This window comes from Sebastes fasciatus, chromosome 13 (genome assembly GCF_043250625.1).
Source record: "Sebastes fasciatus isolate fSebFas1 chromosome 13, fSebFas1.pri, whole genome shotgun sequence".
Taxonomy (NCBI): Eukaryota; Metazoa; Chordata; class Actinopteri; order Perciformes; family Sebastidae; genus Sebastes; species Sebastes fasciatus.
The window spans coordinates 1,331,572-1,355,357 of record NC_133807.1 but is presented as its reverse complement, the minus strand read 5'-3'; the positions used below and the strand labels follow the sequence as shown (position 1 = coordinate 1,355,357).

The 23,786-nt window shown below is 42.4% G+C and overlaps 1 protein-coding gene across 2 annotated transcripts in view; it reads left to right on the top strand.

The window, feature by feature from the left end:
• rab11fip4a (RAB11 family interacting protein 4 (class II) a) overlaps positions 1–23,786 on the top strand; it is a 46,677-nt gene that overhangs the window by 18,277 nt on the left and 4,614 nt on the right. For both annotated transcript variants that reach the window (XM_074654981.1, XM_074654982.1), the window contains 10 exons: positions 3,299–3,462; positions 3,584–3,745; positions 8,835–8,969; positions 10,947–10,982; positions 11,190–11,298; positions 13,408–13,511; positions 14,274–14,414; positions 17,880–17,961; positions 20,798–20,935; positions 22,271–22,417. In XM_074654981.1, the coding sequence (XP_074511082.1) occupies positions 3,299–3,462; positions 3,584–3,745; positions 8,835–8,969; positions 10,947–10,982; positions 11,190–11,298; positions 13,408–13,511; positions 14,274–14,414; positions 17,880–17,961; positions 20,798–20,935; positions 22,271–22,417 (1,218 nt within the window). The remainder of the gene's footprint in view (positions 1–3,298; positions 3,463–3,583; positions 3,746–8,834; positions 8,970–10,946; positions 10,983–11,189; positions 11,299–13,407; positions 13,512–14,273; positions 14,415–17,879; positions 17,962–20,797; positions 20,936–22,270; positions 22,418–23,786) is intronic.

Genomic DNA, 23,786 nt, shown 5'->3' with positions numbered 1-23,786 from the left:
TAAACACTACAATTCATTAAATGATGTATGTCTTCCTTCACTGTCGGGGTTAAATATTGTGATTTTACTCTAAACTTGGCCTCAGTGTAAGGTCAGCATTAGAGAACACATCCTCCTGGTCTCTTTGTTATAGATCCATATCTCCACACACTCCTCTTCATCTCAGACAAAAACATGTGTATAATTGATGAATGAAAGCTACTCCGCTGTCCCTCAGAGACCACACCGTCTCTGCTGGACTGTCTGTGGACACATGAAAAACACAAACCAAAGACTCCAGTAAAATCAGGAGGAAAGCACCTGTTTTGTAATTGCAGATGGGGGAGGGGGGGTGTGTGCCTGCCTGCCTGCCTGCCTGCCTGCGTGCGTGCGTGCGTGTGTGTGTGACAGGTGTGTACCCTGCCCTGGTACCTCAGTTGGGTGAAGCCAGACATGCTCGTGCATAATAGATGACACACAGATCTGAGGCATGATGCCATGTCCCACTCTGTCTGCGATGAATCAGCCCAGGAGACCGTCTCCAGGTCAAATGCTAAACGTGCACTGTAGTATCACAAGGTGTCTGCAAGCTGAATTGATTTCTCTTAGAGACATATTTGATTACATGTGGTTTAAACTGCACCTGTGGACCAGTTGCTGTGTCACTATCTTACTTGAGGTTTAAATTAGAGCCGATGCTTTAACAAGGTTTAAGGTCAGAGGGTTTTGTATCAGGGCAGAACGCACATTTGTTTTAACGCCACTCATGTATTTAACGTATTAATGTGATTTTTAGGTTGTAGCGGCTCAGTTTTAAAGCTAAAAGATACATATTTTCATATGAAACTATAAACCTGATGAATCCATCGGTACCAACCATGTCATACTAACGTCATGAAGGAGGTTAAATACCGCTCCAAAGTTGGCGCGGAAAAACTATCATGGCCATTTTTCAAAGGGGTCCCTTGACCTCTGACCTCCAGATATGTGAGTGAAAATAGGTTCTATGGGTACTTGAGTGGGCTGCAGTTTGCCATGTTATGATTTGAGCATATGTTTTATGCTAAATGCAGTACCTGTGAGGGTTTCTGGACCATATCTGTCATTTTTTTGTGTTCTAAATTGATTTACAATATAAATATATACATACATTACATACATAAAGCAGCATATTTGTCCACTCCCATGTTGATAAGAGTATTAAATACTTGACAAATCTCCCTTTAAAGGTCACATATTATGCTCATTTCCAGGTTCATAGATGTATTTTAATGTTGCACTAGAACATGTTTACATGCTGCAATGTTCAAAAAACCCTTTATTCTTCTCATACTGCAGCCTGAGTCTGCCTGCCTCAGAGCCTAATTCAGCCTCTGTCTGAAAACCACTGATTCACAGCCTGTCTCCTCCCACTCTGCTCTGATTGGTCAGCGTTTTCTGTCAATCAAACTTCCTCAACAACAACAGCGTCACCCTCCCCCTCCCTCCCGGAGAAGCTCTGGAGAGAGAGAGGAGTGGAGGGAGAGGAGTGGAGGGAGAGGCAGCTAGAATAGAGCTTATAAACCACTTTAAAGTTTATAAACCAGAAACTTCACCCAGCGCACGTTACCGGAGGAATCTGATCAGAAATCGGCGACACATGATGAACATCTGCGGTCCAGATTCCAGGTTTTCCTGACGGTTTCTCTCAGGTAAATAATACTATTTATAGCTCTGTTAGTTAGCTCAGTGTTTACCTCATGCATCAACTCTGTAAACCGTAAACATACACTCTGTTTTACGTCTGTCTTTACAGATCCATCTGTGAGAAATGACCGACAGAATCATCCCAGAGGAGAGCAGACAGCTGAAAGCAGATGGGAGATACAGAGCTACATGCTACCGCTATGAGACGGTGTGTAAACACAGCGACCATCAGGGTGGAAAATAGAAGATGTGAAACAGTAGTCAGTTCATTATTTCTGCTAAAAGATAAATGTATGGAAGATCAGAGTAATGGTATATTATTTACAGTAGTAGCTGTCTCTGTGTTACCATGACTACAGACCACCGGAGCTTAGCTTACCATAGTTTACCAGAGCTGAAGACTTTCTCCTGTACCATGTTAACATAACTGCAGGTGAGATGATTACAAATGCTGTGAATAATTAATATTGTCATCTGTCAACTCAAATAAAGTTTGACTGTGAAACAGAAATGTGTTGTGTTGCTTACAAGTCACTATTTACTACCTGTACTCTGCTACATGCATGACATCAAATATATATAACATATAAATATCATCTGTTTAAACAGTGTAATTACATAAAGCCTTTGTGAAAGAACATGTTATATTTAGATGATGGGAGTACATGAAGCCTGTTCTGCTGGTTCTTGCAGACTTTGCTCAAGTTAGGTTGAGGAGGAGAGACAGTGACGGGCTGTGGGGCGGGGTCAGCTACTAAAGGTTCTCTCTGGTTCGACCAGGAAACCCTTACATGGCTTGCATTTCTCTAATGACGTCAGAAGAGAAGGAAAAAAAGCGATTTTTTTTTCTGCACCCATTTCCGGACAAACGGAGGAGGAGAAAAAGAGAGAGGATGGTCTTTTATGATACTATGGTGGCCTGTAGACACACTGGGGACAGATATTGATGTTCAAAAGACATGGAAAAGTGCATTTTGCATAATAGGTGACCTTTAAGGTACATTTAGAACAGTGTGATTAACTATTTGAATTGATTGACAACCCTAATAATTACATTTAAAAGGTGTCCAATTTGTCTCAGGGTTCCTGATGAACTGTTGACTCAATATTTACAGATTATTGATAAAACTGTAGATTACTATTGCAGGGGTCATTTATTTGTTATTTACTATTTGTATTAAAAGTATAGACTGATAAAATAGTCTCTTCCTCTCCTCCTCCTCCGCTCACATCTCAGGAGGGAGAGACTAAGAGGAGAGGAGGCGAGGAAAGGAATCAAGGATGTACAAACTGAGAAAGGAGAAGAGCCTCTTGGCATTAATACCCAAGTACCAGAACTACATCACCCTGAGATATCGTGGGTTTTCCTGCCAGTTGCCCTGTGATTAACAGTAAAGTTGAAGTACCTTCAAGTTCAACTCAAACTGTGTCTTAGTACTGAGTGATGAAGTACTCAGTACTAAGACACAGTACTGGGTACTGTGTCTTAGTACTGAGTGATGCAGTACTGAGTGATGCAGTAGCTTGTACATAAAAGAGCGCCAACGCTTAAAAAGCTGCCACTGAGTGTGCTGTGAATCCTGACTCTCCTCTCACCAAGACAGTATGTGTCTTCTTGTTTGTATATCTGTAGAACGGTGAGGCCAAGCTGGGCCCTCCCATCATCATGTGTACACTCTCCTACCCAGAATGCAGTGTGTATGGCGAGGGTTGTGGTGCTGACGTGGAGTGTGACATGGATAGCAGCGCTGAAAACGGCAGCAGCTCCGACTCTTTGGATCCAACACGGCGAGACGGGTCAGTCACAGAAACACTGACCTAGGGTCAGAGGTCACTTAACTTTACTTTGTTTAGATTTAAGTGTGACCTGATGTTTTAAATGAACCCCTTTCCTGTACTTCCTGCTGTGCAACCCTAGCCACCTGATTGGCTCGGCGTCTGCGTCTGTCATCTCCGGGGAGGAGCAGTTTGAGGACTACGGTGAGGGGGAGGATGTGGACTTTACTCCCAGCAGCCCTTGCCCTGAAGAAGACACCAGAACAAATGGCTTCTCAGACCTGGGATCCTCCCTTCCCTCCAGGTCGGTGGTCCAGATACACGCACACACACACACATACACACTGAATCACACACACACTCATATGTTGAAGATGTAACAGGAGTCACTTTTTGTTTTCCTAGTAAGACTTTTTCTTGGCTTGTCCGTGTTCCAAACTCCATTCAGACTCTAAGGAAAGTATATAATCACCATAGTTACCACGTCAACAGCAAGCGTCACAGTGCTGAGAGAGACGAGGCCCTGTCCTCATCCCTGTATCTCAAAAACTTTGTTTTGTACATCTTCTTGAATTGATTTATAGTTGGACCCACCCTTTAAGCAAAGTACATCTGCGCTCTGTTGTGTTTTTTTTTTCCAAATGTTAACACTCACTGAGCCGTCAGCATGCAGCAGTGATGTAGGTTACCACAGTGAGCTATCAATAAGGTTATGAATGATGTGAACGCTAGCACTAGCTGAGTCAACGTTAGCTGGGTTAAGTTTGGGATTAACTAAAAGGGTTAGTTTGGATTTTTTTGAAGTTGCATTGTATACCATATATACTTTTGTGTTCTACAAATTAAAATTCCAGCTTTTGTGAATGGAGTCTGGTGGCTTTGAGGAGAGCGATATGATCAGAAAGGGCTAACTGATGGCGAGGTAAAGCGGCTGTGGATGGGAGCAGCAGAAAAAACGATTTCAGCCACCTAAAATAAAATCAATATCAGTTTAAGTGTAATCTATTTTTAGAATATTATTTATTATTTAGAATATTTTCACCGCTTTACCTCACCGTCAGACAGACCTCTCCGTCGGGGGACTGAAGCTGTTCTAACTCTGTCTTCAAAGCCACCAGACTCCATTCATAAAACCAGTAATTCTACCTCTCAGAACACAGGAGTAGCTGGTCTACCGCTGCATCCATCGGTTAGTTAGTTTGTGTTATTGTGTGACTTTCTGATCTGAATTAACGTGGCATCCACATCAGTACATTGCTTAGCTTCCTGTCGGTACTCTGTCTGCTTCCCCAGACTGGCAGCACGCCGACCGCCATCTAAGTAACTGTATTAATACAGTGACTATAAGGATGTATATATACTGTTTTAATACAGTGACTATAAGGATGTATATATACTGTAGTAATACACTGACTATAAGGATGTATATATACTGTATTAATACACTGACTATAAGGATGTATATATACTGTAGTAATACACTGACTATAAGGATGTATATATACTGTATTAATACACTGACTATAAGGATGTATATATACTGTAGTAATACACTGACTATAAGGATGTATATATACTAGGGGTGGAACGGTTCACAATATTCACGGTTGGGTTCATATCACGGTTTTGGGGTCACAGTTTTGGGTTCGGTACATTTATGGTACAGCAAGGAGGTCAATTTCTGATTTCAACATGCTTTTCATTTCTTTGGCAAAAATAAGTTAACAAATGTTTGCCTTAACAAAAGTATGGCTTCCAAAAACAACATCAACACTTCTTCATTGATAAAATCTTAATTGAAAGAATAGGTCTTCTACAGTAATTAGTATAAACATATTTATACATGTTTTTCATATAAATATGATGTAATTATAGACTAAGACTATCAACTGGCAGGACATGAATTGAAGCATAAGCTCAACCAGAACTATGCTAAAAAAACAACAATAAAAAGCCAGTATAACATACAGTATGTCTCAATTCCCTGATTATCAGCTCTTAATTGAAAGATTAGTTTTTCCACTCAAACAGTGCAGTATTTGGAGGAATACGGTTGGATTTCTGTACCACTGTGTTAGTTAAAAATAATTAATAAATATAAAACACATTACAGGGATTGTGCTGTTGTCCCTCTCCAGTTTCCAATGTGTCACTGCTTGTGTCAGTGTTCCGGAGAGATGCTCCCTGTGTGGCTCTCATAAAGGGGGCGCGTCTTTATCTCCCACTCATTCAACAGCGGCTCATTGGTCATAATTCTTACTATAACAGTTAAGGCACTCAAATACTGACATATTGTCAATAAGAAAAAATAAATAAAAATAAATAAAATCACAAATGTCTGTAATGTAAATGTAATGTTCCATCTTAAAGGTCACCTATTATGCAAAATGCACTTTTCCATGTCTTTTAAACATCAATATCTGTCCCTAGTGTGTCTACAGGCCACCATAGTATCATAAAAGACCATCCTCTCTCTTTTTCTCCTGCTCCGTTTGTCCGGAAATGGGTGTTGAAATACGCTGCGCAGCTTTTCCTTCTCTTCTGACGTCATTTGAGAAATGACCCATGTAAGGGTTTCCTGGTCGAACCAGAGAGAACCGTCAGTAGCTGACCCCGCCCACAGCGCGTCACTGTCTCTCCTCCTCAACCGAACTTGAGCAAAGTAGCTCCTACTGTTAGTCTGCAAGAACCAGCAGAACAGGCTTCATGTACTCCCATCATCTAAATATAACATGTTCTTTCACAAAGGCTTTATGTAATTACACTGTTTAAACAGCTGATATTTATATATTATATATATTTGATGTCATGCATGTAGAAGAGTACAGGTAGTAGTGACTGTAAGCAACACAACACATTTCTGTTTCACAGTCAAACTTTATTTGAGTAGACTGATGACAATATTAATTATTCACAGCATTTGTAATCATCCCACCTGTTAGTTAGTTATGTTGACATGGTACAGGAGAAAGTCTTCAGCTCTGGTAAACTATGGTAAGCTAAGCTCCGGTGGTCTGTAGTCATGGTAACACAGAGACAGCTACTACTGTAAATAATATACCATTACTCTGATCTTCCATACGTTTATCTTTTAGCAGAAATAATGAACTGACTACTGTTTCACATCTTCTATTTTCATCTTCTATTTTCCACCCTGATGGTCGCTGTGTTTACACACCGTGTCATAGCGGTAGCATGTAGCTAACCCGTTAGCATGTAGCTACATGCTAACGGGTTAGCTCTGTATCTCCCATCTGCTCTCAGCTATCTGCTCTCAGCTGTCTGCTCTCAGCTGTCTGCTCTCCTCTGGGATGATTCTGTCGGTCATTTCTCACAGATGGATCTGTAAAGTCAAACGTAAAACAGAGTGTATGTTTACGGTTTACAGAGTTGATGCATAAGGTAAACACTGAGCTAACTAACAGAGCTATAAATAGCATTATTTACCTGAGAGAAACCGTCAGGAAAACCTGGAATCTGGACCGCAGATGTTCATCATGTGTCGCCGATTTCTTATCAGTTTCCTCCGGTAACGTGCGCTGGGTGAAGTTTCTGGTTTATAAACTTTAAAGTAGTTTATTTTCCTCTTCTGCTTCTCTCTCCCTGCTCTCAGGCCGCGAGGGGGGCGGGGAGGGTGACGCTGTGTTGTTGAGGACGTTTGATTGACAGAAAACGCTGACCAATCAGAGCAGAGTGGGAGGAGACAGGCTGTGAATCAGGGGTTTTCAGACAGAGGCTGAATTAGGCTCTGAGGCAGGCAGACTCAGGCTGCAGTATGAGAACAATAAAGGGTTTTTTGAACATTGCAGCATGTAAACATGTTCTAGTGCAACATTAAAATACATCTATGAACCTGGAAATGAGCATAATATGTGACCTTTAAGGCTGTTGGTAAATCTTCAACTGCTGCTTATGCTAGTTTCTACAGGGCCGGCACAACAGACTAACATTCACACGTGAAGGCTCACGCTCTTTGACCATCTGCTTTAATTCTGTATTGTTAATGATGGAGTGTGGTCGTATATGCAGCGATGAACACTCTTATAGCATTAGATATTATTAATTCTGTATTGTTTATGATGGAGTGTGGTCGTATATGTAGCGATAAACACTCTTATAGCATTAGATATTATTAATTCTTTATTGTTTATGATGGAGTGTGGTCGTATATGTAGCGATAAACACTCTTATAGCATTAGATATTATTAATTCTGTATTGTTTATGATGGAGTGAGGTCGTATATGCAGCGATAAACACTCTTATAACATTAGATATTACTTTGGCACGGTGTGAATCTGCAGTGGGATAAATGCTTAATACAATGACAATAAAGCTTTCTATTCTATTCTATTCTATTCTGTGGGGGGAACGGACTCTCCGTCCAGCCTGCTTTTGTTGCGCTCCGCTGATCGACACATTCGGGTGATGCCGTCGTAATTAAATATTTCAAGTGTCCACATATAAACCCGACTTCAGGTGAGCAATGTCTGCGTACAGTTTGACATAAATCGTTGTGTGTAAACAGCTTAGCTTGACTATCATGAGCTACTGGGTGCTACAGCTCTGCTACCATTCCTGGTACACTGCCAAAACTTTCCGGGTAAAACTCACGCTCCCGAGTTTCTGTTCCCTGCGTGCGAGTAGTCCACATAAACAGCTGTTTGGGTAACGGCGAACCGAAAGGATGTTGCGAACCGAACCGAACATCCTGAACCGAACGGTTCGGGTCAATTACACGAACCGTTCTATCCCTAATATATACTGTACATGTAGCAGCGTCATCATGCAGAAACATACATCAGGTCACCATGTGGGAAAACGTTTTTAGAAGGGCTTGAAGGGAAAATAGTATTTTGATGCTAAAACATACATACTTTCACCAGAATGTTCAATGTGGGGATCTGAATACATGAAGAACACCACTGGGAAGATACAGAATGATAAAAAATTAAAAAAATTAAAATAATGGACCCGCCCTTTAAATTTAAATTTAAATTTCCTCTTAGGTTATTTACAATAAAACTAAATCTAATATACACCAGAGTGCCTCAGTTAATTTATATTTATCCATCTTTATTGAAGTGGGGTGAGATGTGTACATATAAAGAGCCAATCATACACAGAGGCAGCTATTGCACAGCATTAACTGGCATTAATAGCAGGTGTTTACTGTGACCTTCAGAACATTTAAAAAGGGCCGATGGATGAATGAATGGTTGAGTTGTACCATTGCCACTGGTATATACTGTATGGTCCGAGCATCACAAAATGAAGCCCCTGTCCTGCTGTGGTAAGACAGTTGCAACCAACTGTATTTAATATCTATCTTACTTATCTCTTATTATTAGCATATATAGCATTCTATATATTGATGTATTGTTTGTCTTTGCAGTGCTGGGCAGACTCCTCAGAAGATGCGTCAACTGTACAACAGTGAGCTGCTGGACATCTACTGTTCTCAGTGCTGCAAGAAAGTGAATCTCCTCAACGACCTGGAGGCTCGACTTCGAAACCTCAAGGCCAACAGGTAGAACACACATGAGCACATGAAGATGGAGCATAAACACAGAGGCTGAGCGGGACCAATCAGTGGTGGGTGGTAGGCTGCTGCCTCAGCATCAATACTCTGATACACATAAGACATCCACCCAAATCCCACCCTCTTATTCATTCTTGACACCACATCAAAGGGTGAGCATAAGCTGTTGCTATAGCAACCGCATCCCAAATTGATGGGGGGGCTGGTTGCTAGTTTTTGTGTCTCAGTGTGTGAGATGCACACATGGCAGATCAATGAGTGTTTGTGTCATTTGTAACAGCGTGCTGCAGGGATGATGGCCGACCAGGAAGTTAGCATCCCCTTAGCATTCCCTCCACTAACAGGAAGTGATCATCTCCCTGGTTCCCTCCGCTAACAGGAAGTGATCATCTCCCTGGTTAACCTCCACTAACAGGAAATGATCATCTCCCTGGTTAACCTCCACTAACAGGAAGTGATCATCTCCCTGGTTAACCTCCACTAACAGGAAGTGATCATCTCCCTGGTTAACCTCCACTAACAGGAAGTGATCATCTCCCTGGTTCCCTCCACTAACAGGAAGTGATCATCTCCCTGGTTCCCTCCACTAACAGGAAGTGATCATCTCCCTGGTTAACCTCCACTAACAGGAAGTGATCATCTCCCTGGTTAACCTCCACTAACAGGAAGTGATCATCTCCCTGGTTAACCTCCACTAACAGGAAGTGATCATCTCCCTGGTTCCCTCCACTAACAGGAAGTGATCATCTCCCTGGTTCCCTCCACTAACTGCCAATGGGATTGTCCCATTGGGTTTTGGATTATTGCAGAAAATAATCTCAGTGGCAAACAAACGTTTATGATACTGACATGTTTTGTTCAGCAAGATAATCTCCACTAATGAACACCACTTTATGACTTTTTTTTATGATTTATGAAGTGTGAATGCAATCAGCAGAAGTAAGGAGCTAACGTTAGGCTATAATCAAACTACACCACAGGCACATGACTGCACGCCACCACCACAATGCTATAGGAGGACGAATCGGCCTTATGATGTTTAGTAGTCTCATTTAGCCACTTGTTAGCAACCGCCTTTTTTAAGATGTATAAAGACTCCAAAATTCACCAGTGGTGTATTTATTGACATATTTTGTCGTAGAATAAAACACTAAAATCTCTTCAGCTGGTGTTAACCACAGACCTTATTTCAGACATCTAACTAAAGACACACTGAGTCAGTGTGCTGACTTGACTATGACTTGCCCCAAACTGCATTTGATTATCATAAAGTGGGCATGTCTGTAAAGGGGAGACTCGTGGGTACCCATAGAACCCATTTACATTCACTGATCTGGAGGTCAGAGGTCAAGGGACCCCTTTGAAAATGGACATGACAGTTTTTCCTCGCTAAAATTGAACGTAAGGTTATTTAACCTCCTACCAGTATCTTCACTCCAGCTTCAACACTGATCCTGGAGCAACCTCCAGAAGATGGATTGTTTTAATGTGTTAAAGAAATTAGTGGCGTTAAAACAAATTTGCAATAACATGTTATTATATTATAACTTTGACAGCCCTAATAAAAACAATCTCTCTGTACAGAGAAAGTACCGACAGACAAGATGGACATCTGAAACATGAAGCATCATTAATAACCTGTTATGAATAAACACCACAGTAAGTGGTAATCAGTCCATACTTGTCTGGTTGTTTCAGAGGTTGTTTTCTGAGATTGTTCCAGGTTTAAATGTCCTTGATCAGACTGTTTATCCTGCTGTCGTAATATTTCCACACAGGTTTCAGATATGCCAGCTGTTTTCTAAACATTAATATGTTAATATGAAGGTATCCAGGGCAGCCCGAGTTAGTCACTTCTAAATCTGTGCTTGAGAGCGTGTGAAACATGTCAATGTGTGAGGGTTGGCAGCCCTGATGCAGTGTGCGTGTGTGAGTGTGTGACTCCGTCTCTCTCTTGTGTTTCAGCCCTAATAGAAAGATTACCAGCACAGCATTTGGACGGTGAGTGACCTGACCTTCCTACTAATCACCTCTTAAATGAAAATACTGCAGCGAATCTGCATTTGCATAGAAAGAGGGGGGGATCCCAATGATGGGTTCAGTATTTAGCAGGGTGATAAATAGAGTGGTATAATGGGAGAGTAGTTTCTGGCCCAGTCTGTATGTGATCATCATCATTAATAATGTCCTGTCCTGTCCTCCCTGCAGCCAGCTGTTCCAGGCCAACCACAGTGTGTTTGGGTCCAGTCAGGGCAGCAGCACAGAGGACCTGTTCACGGACAGCATCGACTCCTGCGACCTCGATATCACAGAGAAGGTACAAACACATGCTCATGCACACAAAAATCAACGCAGTTATTGTGAATCTTGGATGAAAGCCAGTTAAAGTGATTAGCCCAATTATTAGCATCTGTTTGTTTCAGGTTCACCTGCCAGGTATTAGCAACGGTAGTAGTGGGTAGGATGCCTCTGAATTCCTCGGATGCACGGAATCAACAGGCGGGAACCTCCAGGTCTGAGAAGTGAAGTCAATACTGAAGTGCCTTAAAACTGCATCCTCTCTAGCAGCCAGCAGGGGGCGACTCCTCTGCTTGTATAGAAGTCTATGAGAAAATGAGCCTACTTCTCTCTTGATTTATTCCCTCAGTAAACATTGTAAACATGAGTTTATGGTCTCAATCTCTAGTTTCAAGTCTTCTTCAATACAGCATGATGTTCATTTAGTAAAAGATGGTCCCATTTAGAGTCAGATAGACCATAAAGCAGGGGATGCTTTAGGGCGGGGCTACCTTGTGATCGACAGCTCGCTACCACGGCGTTGTCCGGTCTGGGAGTTTTTCTGTGTTTTCGTCTTACAACTTTTAACCCTTTCACAGTTTTTTTTCACTTCATCACAGTTAATTAAAACATTTTTGGTCACCTAAAAATGTCTTATTCAGCATCAGTTGTTCTTAGCTCCGCCCTCTTGTTGGAGCCAAATGCTTGCTTTAAATTGTTCATAATATTAATATTTTGGTTTTGTTTGATAACGTAAATATATGAATTTGTGGCTATGGAAGGTGTGTTTTTCAGTTATTATTTGAGTGATTATTATCTAATTAATGGCGGCTGGTTGGAGTGAGAGGACAGTGTGTGTTAACACCTCCGCCCCCTTGATAAGCAGGTGACTGCAGCGCCTTTGTTTATCAGTTCATCAGGATATGGGAGCGAGGGTGTTGTCAGGTATGCAGCCGTACAGTTTTAGGCCGCTGCCAAGCGCCATATATGAAGTAAGAAGTGTCTGATCGCACAACTCTCCTTCTCTGCTGTTCCGGTAAGGCTGATTAGTTTTTTGTGTGGAGAATCTTGGGAAATAAACAGATGGAAACAAGTAAAAGTTGTGACTCTTTGGATAATTGGGCGCATCAAACTCTAGCGCATATCCTGTAGAATCATTCAATTCAATTCAATTCAATTTATTTTTGTATAGCGCCAAATCACAACAGAAGTTATCTCAAGACGCTTTATATATAGAGCAGGTCTTAGACCGTACACCAATCATCACCAGGAAACAAGGAAACTACTGCTCTTTTACCTCTCGTGTCACTTCTGGTTGCAAAAAAACAAGATGGCGACGGCCAAAGAACTCGAGGTTTCAAAACCGTGGTTCACAAACCAATGGGTGACGTCACGGTGACTACGTGCACTTCTTATATACAGTCTGTGGGACTCAACAATCAATATTGAGTTGATTCCACCATAGAGGTCCATTTCAGTACAGTATGTTAGTTCAAACTGTGCAGACCACTGGAGGAAACTGAAGTCGGTGTTGTGTTGCTGGAGCCATATTTAGTTTCCCAGTGCTTTCTAACATGCTGGATGATCCCATGAAGAGATGCTCCTGGTAAATGATATTGGGTAGGTACACTTCAGTATTCTATTATTAGAATATATAGAATTATACATGTTTCATGACTGTTTTTATTAATAGTAACAAATGTTTTAACTGTAAACAAGTCAAAATATGAAAGCATATTAAATCAGTGAATTACAGATGTCTTGTAGGGTGTGTGTTCTGGCTCTGCAGAGGACAACTGATGACTTTGTCTCCTCAGCCTTTGAGAGGAAAAGCTGACATGCTGCAGTACACACACACACACACACACGTGTACTGTCATGTTTAAGCCTGCAGAATAATAGCAGGAGACTCGTGACCTTGTGTGACATTGAGTTGCAGCTCAATGATTTCCTGAAAGTTTGTGTACAGGTGTACCTAATAAAAAGGCTCTGATATGTTGATGATACAACGTGTTCATCTCCAGCTGTGTGGTAGGATGAGCTAAAGTAGGGCTCTACCCAAACTCAAAGCTTCTATTGACGGTCTGGTTAACGGTCTGGTTAACGGTCTGGTTAACGGTCTGGTTAACGGTCTGTTTGTCTTCCTCAGGTCAGTTATCTGGAGAAGAAGGTGACGGAGTTGGAAAGCGACAGTCTGGCCAACGGTGACCTCAAGTCCAAACTCAAACAGGAGAACACACAACTTGTACACAGGTAGGAAGACCCAATCAGACCAATCCCAACGTCCACACTCACAGACACTGAGGCTGTGAGGGTTCAGGGCTGAAGGCTTTAGGGGGACACTGGGACTGAGGGTTCAGGGCTGAAGGCTTTAGGGGGACACTGGGTCTGAGGGTTCAGAGCTGAAGGCTTTAGGGGGACACTGGGACTGAGGGTTCAGGTCTGAAGGCTTTAGGGGTACACTGGGATTGGGTTACTGAATCCTTTATCTATTGAAGGGCCAGTGTGTAACTATTAGGGGGGTGTACTTGTAGAAATGTAATATAATATTAATAAGTATGTTTTCATTGAAACTAAGAATGGTTGTTTTTCCGTTAGCTTAGAATGAGCCGTTTATATCTCCATAGGGAGTAGGTCCTCTTCATGGAGCCGGCCGCCGTGTCTCTACTGGCTCTCGAGAGGGACTTCTTCCAACACGCTAGGCACACGGGAGAAGTTTCAGTTGGTTGCAATCTGCAAAAAACTAGTCTTATTTTATCTTCCAAAAGTAACACATGATATTCATGTTTTCCCATGTGCAATATGTATGAAAAGCACACTATACCTAAACCGTGCAGAAACTAGGACCGTATGATGATCTGATCCACAGATGATAGTTTCACAGTATTACGTCTGATGGTTTACTCTGTGTGTCTACATAACCTCATCAGTTCCATCTGACCTGATCTGATGACAGCTTTATCACCACTATGTTAAACCACATGGAATGTTGTGGTTTCTCTCACCCACTGTCAGGGTGCATGAGCTGGAGGAGCAGGTGAAGGATGCAGAGACCAGGGCAGACCAGAGTCTGGAGGAGGAGACCAAGAGACACCGGGAGGTGTACAGCAAGATGGACAGGGACCGGAACCTCGAGATAGACCTGCTCTGTAACAGGTAACCACAAGTCACTTATTCCATAGAACCATCAGAACCATCAGATGATTTCCAATCCTCGTTACTTTGACAGGGCCCAGCGACAAATTCCTTCCTTAGTCAATCTGTGGTGGATAGATGTGGCAATTTACACCACAGACTGCATATAAAGATGGACGACATGACAGCCCCCCAAAAGTGAAGCCAAAACATCTGGATGGCCCCCTGGTGGCAGGCTGCAGTATAGCTCATAAGCCCCGCCCCCTCCATGTTAGTGGATGGGACACGGGACAAACTAAAGAGTCAGAGGACACGTTATCTTTCCCAAAGATGGTTTCTGTCATTTTAGGTCGTTCTGATCACGCTGATGTTTGTTCAAGTTTTGCTTTTTCTGATCAGTTTGGTTTTAATGAGTTAGTTGATGCTATAAAAAGGAAGCGAGACGTCATGATTGACAGCTGTGATTGACAGCTGCTCTGAGTGAAGTAGTCAGAATGTTACTAGAGAGGAGATGTCACTTTAACTTTAATAACCGTCACCAGTCTGTGTGATAGATAATAATAATAATAATAATAATATATATATATAGATAATAGAACATGTGTCAGTCTGATCATAAATACATTTATAGAGATATTATGGTTAGTTGTTGTGTCTTTCTACCCAAACAGCTACCGTGGTGCTAACGTAGCAGCTAGGTGGCTCATGCTAACAAGCAGCGGCTGTGCTCGGCTCATGATTGGCTCGGGCGGGTGTGTGGGCGGGACCTCGAGACCGCAGCTCCGCGCCCCGACTCTCAGACTCTGGCTCCAAATGACGTCACAATCTCAAGATGGCAGCTCCGTATCTGGATATTTAGGCTTCACTTCTGTACAGAGGGAGGAAGTGGAGACGCGTTGTCCATCTTTATATACAGTCTATGACTGTATACGAAACCGCCTACTACATACTACAGACGAACGCAGTACGCAGTATACAGTACATACTGCACACTGCGTTCCTCAGTAGTATGCAGTATGAAACCGTTAAAGTGATGTATTTAGCAGTATGCTAGACGAGGCTTTAGCCTTTAAACCAGCTCTTAAAGCACTGGACAAAAAAACTAACTCATACCACTATTACAATATAATCTAACAATACAACTTTGAATTAGTTGTTTCTGTTCTGCTTGTTTACTTTATAAGATACTGCAGGTTTAAACTATTTATTCTAACAGCTCATAATGAAGTGAGACAAACAGGATCATCAACGAGGGGAGACGGGAAATATCAAATATTCACCCACAACAGTTACGTTACTCAAACTGCTTTTTCAGTTCCAGCAACTAAACAGAAGACTGATCTCCTCCAGATATTAGAGGAAATGTTAAAAAGGGTCATGTTGTCTCAGCAGGAATCTCTCTGCCCCGTCAGAGGCTGCTCTTTCTCTCTCCTCTTCCCTCGCCACTCTGCTGCTCTGTGGCCGGCTGGCGAGCGAGCTACGCCGGCGGGCGATTGTGGAGCTTTTCAACTCCAAAAAGGCAGATAATCACAGGTTCCTGTTAAAGGGACTGTTTGTAAGAATCAGAAATTGGTTGTAACAGCAACACCTGTGGCCGTTAAGTCAACGAAAGTCAACGTCCTGTTGCTCGCGCTCGCCCGCGTGCACGGGCTACTTGAATGTGAGCGAGCATCCGTCGAAACAGTGAAGAGACACACGTCAGCTAAAAGCACAATATCACTCTATATTTCAGCTGCTTGGCAGTAATGTTAGCTGACCAGACGAAGGTCTCTCTATGAATCAATGCTGATCCTAGTGTTGGCTTTTCCTGCTTCAGCCTCCCGACCGCGGCCGGAGGGAACAGGGGAGACACCGGAGTTTTGGTCGGAGACGATAACGTTTCTCTCTGCGGAGCCCCGTCACTTCACAAGACACGGGAAACCTCTGTTGGTCTGGAGGAGCTGCAGCAGTTATTTCTACACAAACGTCCACTGTACATTCACTAGATATTCTCAGAGCTAAACTAACTCTTCTGCAGTGTGGAGTGTGCGCGCATGCACGTGAGGTGGAGCGAGCTGTGAGTGAAGGCAGGCAGAGGAGCAGAGTCCAGCAGAGACTCTGGCCCTGGAGACCAAAGCTACGGTCTCCCCCGCGTCCTCCGACCGCGGCCAACACTGTTTAACAGACGGGCTTCACTAGATACAACCAAGAGGTTTTGGTGCTTCACTGTAGTTTGTGTTGGAGTCTGAGTCTGAACAGCGTAGCTACATGCGAGCGCGCATGGGACACCGACCCGGATTGATTTATACCTGTAAGAAGTTACAAACAGTCCCTTTAATTTATAATGGACATCTGTGTTGTGATATTTAAACAAACTATCCGTCAACAAGGAAATAAAAGCCTCTCGTCTACAGACCGATCTCTAGAGAGCTCCAGTCAGCTCATAGCGGTCTGTGAGTGTGACTACCCGGCTGGCTGGCAGCGACCCCGGCAGGCGCTAGCTGTCACGGCATTTTGTGGAGCTTCTAAACTCCGACAACGGTGGAACAAATGTTCGATTCGCCATCTAACTTCGTAAAACTGCCGATATTAAAAATCGACACAGTCGATTTCTTGCCTCAAAAACTTTCAGAATTTAATTGAGTGATGAAATAGCTACGAAAAATGTAAAAAAACGAGCCGTTTCTGGCTGTTGTTGTAACCGTAGCCTGTAGTGGTCCAGCGCTTTGCATTGCGGGATACAGTAGACAAGGTAGACTGGTTCCATGCATATTGGAAATTTTTTCCAAATCAGTACGACATTCTGGTATTTTTGGCATACTGTAGATTTTGCTTTTATTCGCATACTGAATACTACATACTACATTTTGGCCAAATCAGTACGTACTTCTAGTATAGTATGCGGTTTATGTTACAGCCTATGATTTACATAACCAGTGTTTTGCTCAAACGTTATAGCTAAATGGTTTGCTGAGTTGATGGTGTGAAAAAGAGAGTAGTTCGTCTAGTAAAGTTGTTGCTATGTTACTGTTAATGCATCTTTTATTATATATTTGGATGGGAGCATTAAAGGGGAACTACGCCCATTTTCATAATTCATACATGTTATTCCTATGGTCTGAAACAGTCCAATAATATTAGTAAAGATGAACAACTCTCTCCCAAATCCAAAAACTAGAGCGCTAAAATCATCAAGTATAAAGTGCGGGGCTGCTCCATAGACAATGAACAGGAAGAGATGTTCTAGATGACTCTGAGAGCAGCCAGGAGAACGTTCTGAGTATCTGGGGACATGTTCTGTTTCACTACTGACGACACTACAATAGAATAAAGCTCCTCTGGGTATAAAACAGAAAACAACCATTCTTAGTGTCTCCCATTCATTGTCTATGGAGCAGCTCCCTATGACATCATCAGTTAGAGACGTACTGCTCTGGTTTCTGGGTCTGAGAGAGAGCAGCTCATGTTCACTCAAATTGATTGAACTTTGCAAACCTGCATACACAGGGTACAGCTGTTAGAAGAAGAGAATGGAGAGATGAAGTTAAACGTATGCAGACTCAAGTCACAGACTGAGAAACTGGACCAGGTGAGTGGGATTTACTAAAAGCATGATTCCGTTTATTACAACTTGAGTCTTTTTTTTTGTAGTTTTGGCCATTATTATTATTATTGTTATTATTATTATTATTATAATGACTACACTGAGTGGTAATAACATTGAAGAGAATGTGCCACCATTGCTAAAAATCAGCAGTTAGACCAGGTGTCAGCAACCTGCGGCTCCGGAGCCACATGCGTCTCTTAAGCCCCTCTCCTGTGGATTTTTAAAATTGGAAATGAATAACTGTTCTTTGTTTACATTTTCATTTTCATTTATCATTGTTGTAGGTCTGTGGCACAACAGTATGACGGAGTATAAGGGCCCCATTGACAGGAAAAAAAAATACATCTGAGATTTCGAGAATAAAGTCACAAGTTTATGAGAATTTTTTTTTTCATTTTATTTCATATTTTTTTTTCCTTGTAAAGTTAAGACTTTATTCTCGTAAAGTTAAGACTTTATTCTCGTAATATTACGACTTTATTCTCGTAATATTACGACTTTATTCTGTAAATCTCAGATGTTTTATCCCTCAATGTGGCCCTAATACTCCTTAGTACAGTGGTTCTCAAACTGTAGTACGCAGAGGAATCTCTGAAATATTTTTTAAAAATTAATACGAAATAGGGCTGACCCATAACTCGTATTTCGATCGTCATCGTGATATGAACATGCGCAATGAACACATCGCAAAAGGCTGTCTGGAACGCGATGAATCCGAAAAATCATTATATTTAGGGATGGTTAACGCTGCATCTTCTCCTCTGCTGCGCTGTCGGAGCTCTCCGCTCACATCAACACACAGTCAGTCAGCCTGTGAACAGCTGATCAGAGAGGCCGTGGTGGTGACAGCTACAAATACTCGTTACTGTAAGTTCAATAAAACTTTGCAAGTGTAAAGCCAAGACACGTTATCATTACACCTGTTCAACAAGCATAAACATGATGAAACGGTTGAACATGGAGGAAAGCAATGTTTCAATCTGCTCTGTCTGTAATCTCTCATCCTCCGCCGCTTTAGACTGGCACGGTGAACTCGGCGGCTAACAGCTAACTGTAAACACGTGTAAGTTATATAAACTGGGAAAAAAAGTTCAGAAACTTGTGTTTGGTTGATTATTTCTCTGTTGTTACAATGCTAATGGTCATTGTATTTTACATGGTTAGAAAGCCTGTTTATTTACCCTCACAATGATGTCCAACCTGTAAGGATCATGCATTTGTGGGATGAGCAGCACAGCTGATTATGTGGGTAGCGCCCAAGAAAAATGTTAAAAAATGCTCTGCCAATGGTAAACAGTGTATTCTCCTGTTGGTATTGACTCTTGTTTTGAGTTGTTTGGTGGATTGGATGATTGAACTTTCTATCAGTAACAAGTGCCTGATGTGCATGGGGCCTGCTGGGTACTGCGCCCTACTAAAGTGATCATTTGGTGTCTGTTCCAAGCATCTGCATGCCACATTTATCTAATCTGGATAAGGCCCGTGCGATAGGGTGGGTTGAAGCTGGTGTTCCGCAAAACCAAGTTGCAGCATTATTTGGAGTCAACCCTGGTACCATCTTCAAACTGAAGGCCAAGCTCCGTGAAACCGGTGATGTTAAAGACAGACCGCGAAGTGGAGGTCCCAGGAAGACAACACCCCAGGAAGACCGGTTCATCACCCTTACAGCACTGAGGAACCATAGGCTGTCTTCTAGAGATTTGCAGGCAAGGTTTGCAGTACGTTATGGCATACAGATCTCTGATCAGACGGTCAGGAACAGAATGCACACAGCCAATCTCAGAGCTCATAAGGCTACCAAGAAGCCTGCAATGACTGCCCTTCACCGTCAGGCCCGTTGGCGCTGGTGTTGACAACACAGACAATGGAACCTGAACATGTGGGGGAATGTCATGTTCAGTGATGAGTCCAGGTTCTGTCTGCCAAAGTTGGATGGCAGGGTGAAAGTATGGAGACGACGTGGAGAACGCTATGCTGATTGTTGAACCGATCGAGTAACAGCTTTTGGTGGGGGCAGTGTCATGGTGTGGGCCGGCATCTCCCTCACTGGCAAAACAAGGCCCCTTTGACAAAAGCCAACAATAAGTAATATTCTTATTAGGAATAAATTTGCCTCCTGTGTGAACTGTGCATTGCTGAATAGGGTAGGCCTACGCTACTGCATTTAACATCGGTCATAATGGTGGTACTTGGAGAGACAAATATTTTCTGAGGTGGTACTTGGTGAAAAAAGTTTGAGAACCTCTGCCGTAGTACATTTGCTCTTTGACCCTCACTGCATTAGACTTATATACTATATACTTCGACTATAAACTGTGTTACCTTCATCACAATGATCAAATGTTTTGTGGCTTCAGACAGATTTAAAAAAAAAAAAAAATTGCCTAAAATGGCTCTTTTGATAGAAAAGGTTGCCGACCCCTGGGTTAGACAATCAGACGGGTCTGAAACAAAATCACGAGGTTAGTCTAAGTTATTCAGAAGAGAAAACAGTGGAAGGAATCTTTTAGGTTGTAGCGGCTCAGTTTTAAAGCTAAAGTAAAGATACTGATATCATATGAAACTATAAAACCTGATGAATCCATTGGTACCAACCATGTCTTATCAAATCCTTGACAAATCTCCCTATGGACAATCATCCGATTAAATATTTGAATCAATTGAAAGCCTAATAACTAATAGAAATATTGGCCAAAGCTACAAAAGTAAGGCTCAACTTGTAATACAGCAGAATTATGATTATATTAATTAAAAATCCTTAAGTGAGAGCAGAGGACATGGTGAGTTTGCTTCTTCTTCTTCTCTCTTTGGTCTGCAGGAGAAGCAGAGGATGACAGACAAGCTGGAGGACACCGGTCTGAGGCTGAAAGACGAGATGGACCTCTACAGGAAGATAATGGACAAGCTCTGGCAAAACCGCCATGAGTTTCAGAAGGAGAAAGAGGCCATGCAGGAGGTGAGGCCCTCTAGGTAACAGAAAGGTCACATGGAAGATGTTAAAGCTGGAGTGCAGGACGGTTCAAGCCCTTTCAGAACCAGTTAACACAATGCTGATTAACCCTCTCTGCGCCAGGGAAAGCTCTGTGTATTTCACAGTAGTCGCGTCTGTGAAGATTTTCCCACACTGGGGCACGTATGCCTGCAGGTGAGCTCGCCGCATCTGCCCGCCCCCAGGAGCGCTCTCTTCAAGTCTTCCCATGCAGTGTTTAATTCATTCCACTGAACGCAGAGTTTCTTTTTTTATCTGGAACATCCACTCTAGGAGCTGTTCTTGGACGCCTCTTATTTTGCGTTCAAAGCAAATTTTCTCCTTGCACGAGTTGTTGGACCGCCGGGATCATTTGAGTTCATTCTAGACGCTCCGGAGAGGAGGAGGAGCTTGTCTCCATAGATACCAACAACATTTCCTCCATCAACCATGGAAGAAATAACCACTGTTGCTGCTTTGTACATGTTGGTGAAGTCCCAGATGTCAGAAAACCAAACGCCATCATGTCTGGGTTCATAACATCAGCCAGCGGCGAGCTGCATTCAAATACAGTGACATCACACTGACTATATCTATCAGCCACACGTCACTACTGCGGTATGAACCCAAAATAAACAGATTGTGCTGTGATTTAATATCAATAAACAGATCAAAATGATGCTGAAATAACTATATAATGATGCTGATTAGTAAAAAGTCTGAATTCATGCTTTGTCAGGTCTGTTACCATGACGACAAGCAGAAAACTTTTAAAATGCTTGTTTTCTGAATGGAGTCTGGATGGATCAGTGCCAGGCTATGCAGCTGCTCCATCACCACTCAACATGACGTCATCTAGAGACGTTGTTGTTTCTACCACAGACAGTCTGTGGTTTCTGGTCTCTGTACACATATGATGTACTATTGGAGCTCTTGGGGCCGGCAAACGGCCACAACACAGCAAGACAATCTCAACGCTGAGAGGCTTTCACCACACAACGTCATGCAAATTTCTCGCTGTAGTATAAAAATTTAAATTCAAATAGGTGAATGATGAGAATTTTGCGTGTTCATGTTGCGTCAATCGCGCCATTAGCGTCGCCCGGCGCAAATTCCCGTTTATTCACCTCTTTGTATTGACTTCATGCCGTGCAAAAAGTTTGCTTGGCGCTTGGTGTGAATGCACCATTAGGGTTAACTGCCACAGGTCCACTATACTCCCAGCTGCTGATATGGTGTTCATTCTCACTGCCGGAGGAGGGAGACTACAGGTCCACCCTGCAGGTTGAAAGAGTTCCATCTGATGGTGTCTTTTCTCTGCAGCTCATCGATGATCTGCGCCGGGAGCTGGAGTATCTGCAGCTGTTTAAGCTGGAGATGGAGCATCCAGGACAGGGCAAGGGTCTGTCTGAGTTCAACGCCAGGACCAGAGAGCTCGAAATGGAACATGAAGTCAAGAGACTGAAACAGGTTTACACACACGCACACGCACACACACACACACACACACACACACACACACCCTGGTTCTTCTATCCTTATGGGACTCTCAATTCATTCCCAGGTGATTTAGTTCACCCACAGAGTGCATGACAAACAGGGACCATATAGACTGGAGATTGAACCTGTTAGAGCCTAATCAGTATATCTCAGGATATCATTGGCCAGTATCGGCTCATCATAGATACATGAGTATTATGTTATCTATGTGTACTTTCACTACAGAAATACCAGAGATATGTCTGAGGTCATTTAACAACTGTTTTGCCATCATATAGAGGAGCTGTTGCTCTGTCATCCACTTAGCTGTGGTTTAAGATTTCCATACAGGTGTACCCCCGTGTTGTCTGGGTCATATCATCACAGTTTAACCCCTTGTCATACCACCGTCTTTTTAGAGGGGTAGGGGTGGAGGACAGGGGGTCTTTATGGGGAGATAGCAGATCAACAGTAGATGTCACATAGAAGTGGTGTACATCATCTGAAAGCTGGAAACCTGAAGATTAATTTGAGATGCAGCTCAGCACTGTGTGTCAAGTTGTTCTAGTTATTAATCAGAAATAAACATTAATTAATAAATTAATTAAAATAAACTGAAAGTGTATAAGGGTTTAGAACATTATGATAGAAGTATATGATGACCATCCCCATGCTCTATTATGTCTCATAAGTTGTTGCAGCAATTTTTGGGTTGATACCATTTGTTACACAGATTTGGTGCTAAATTTAACCATTTTTTACCACTGGAGAATTGATCAAAATGATCAATAATCCCTCCAAAATACCACATTAAGACACCAAGACCTTGAGGAACACCATAGAAAAAAAACCTTATTGTCAATGTAGCTAGGAAAGTCATCCATCCTCTGAATGCTCTACGTCTCTAGTCTGATCCATCCCTACTCTGAATGCTCTAGGTCTCTAGTTTGATCCATCCATCCTCTAAATGCTCTAGGTCTCTAGTTTGATCCATCCATCCTCTGAATGCTCTAGGTCTCTAGTCTGATCCATCCATCCTCTGAATGCTCTAGGTCTCTAGTTTGATCCATCCATCCTCTGAATGCTCTAGGTCTCTAGTCTGATCCATCCATCCTCTGAATGCTCTAGGTCTCTAGTCTGATCCATCCATCCTCTGAATGCTATAGGTCTCTAGTTTGTGGTTGTAAAGTTTCATGAGGCTGTGATTATCCTAGAGGTCATCACAGGTCATTTTATACAGGGAGGTCAATGAAATGTCTCCTATGGGGAATAACATCATCACACATGAATACAGTTGGGCTCATTGGATCCACCAGAGCCTCAGCTTTACAGTGAGACCCAATTTATGGAATTCAACACT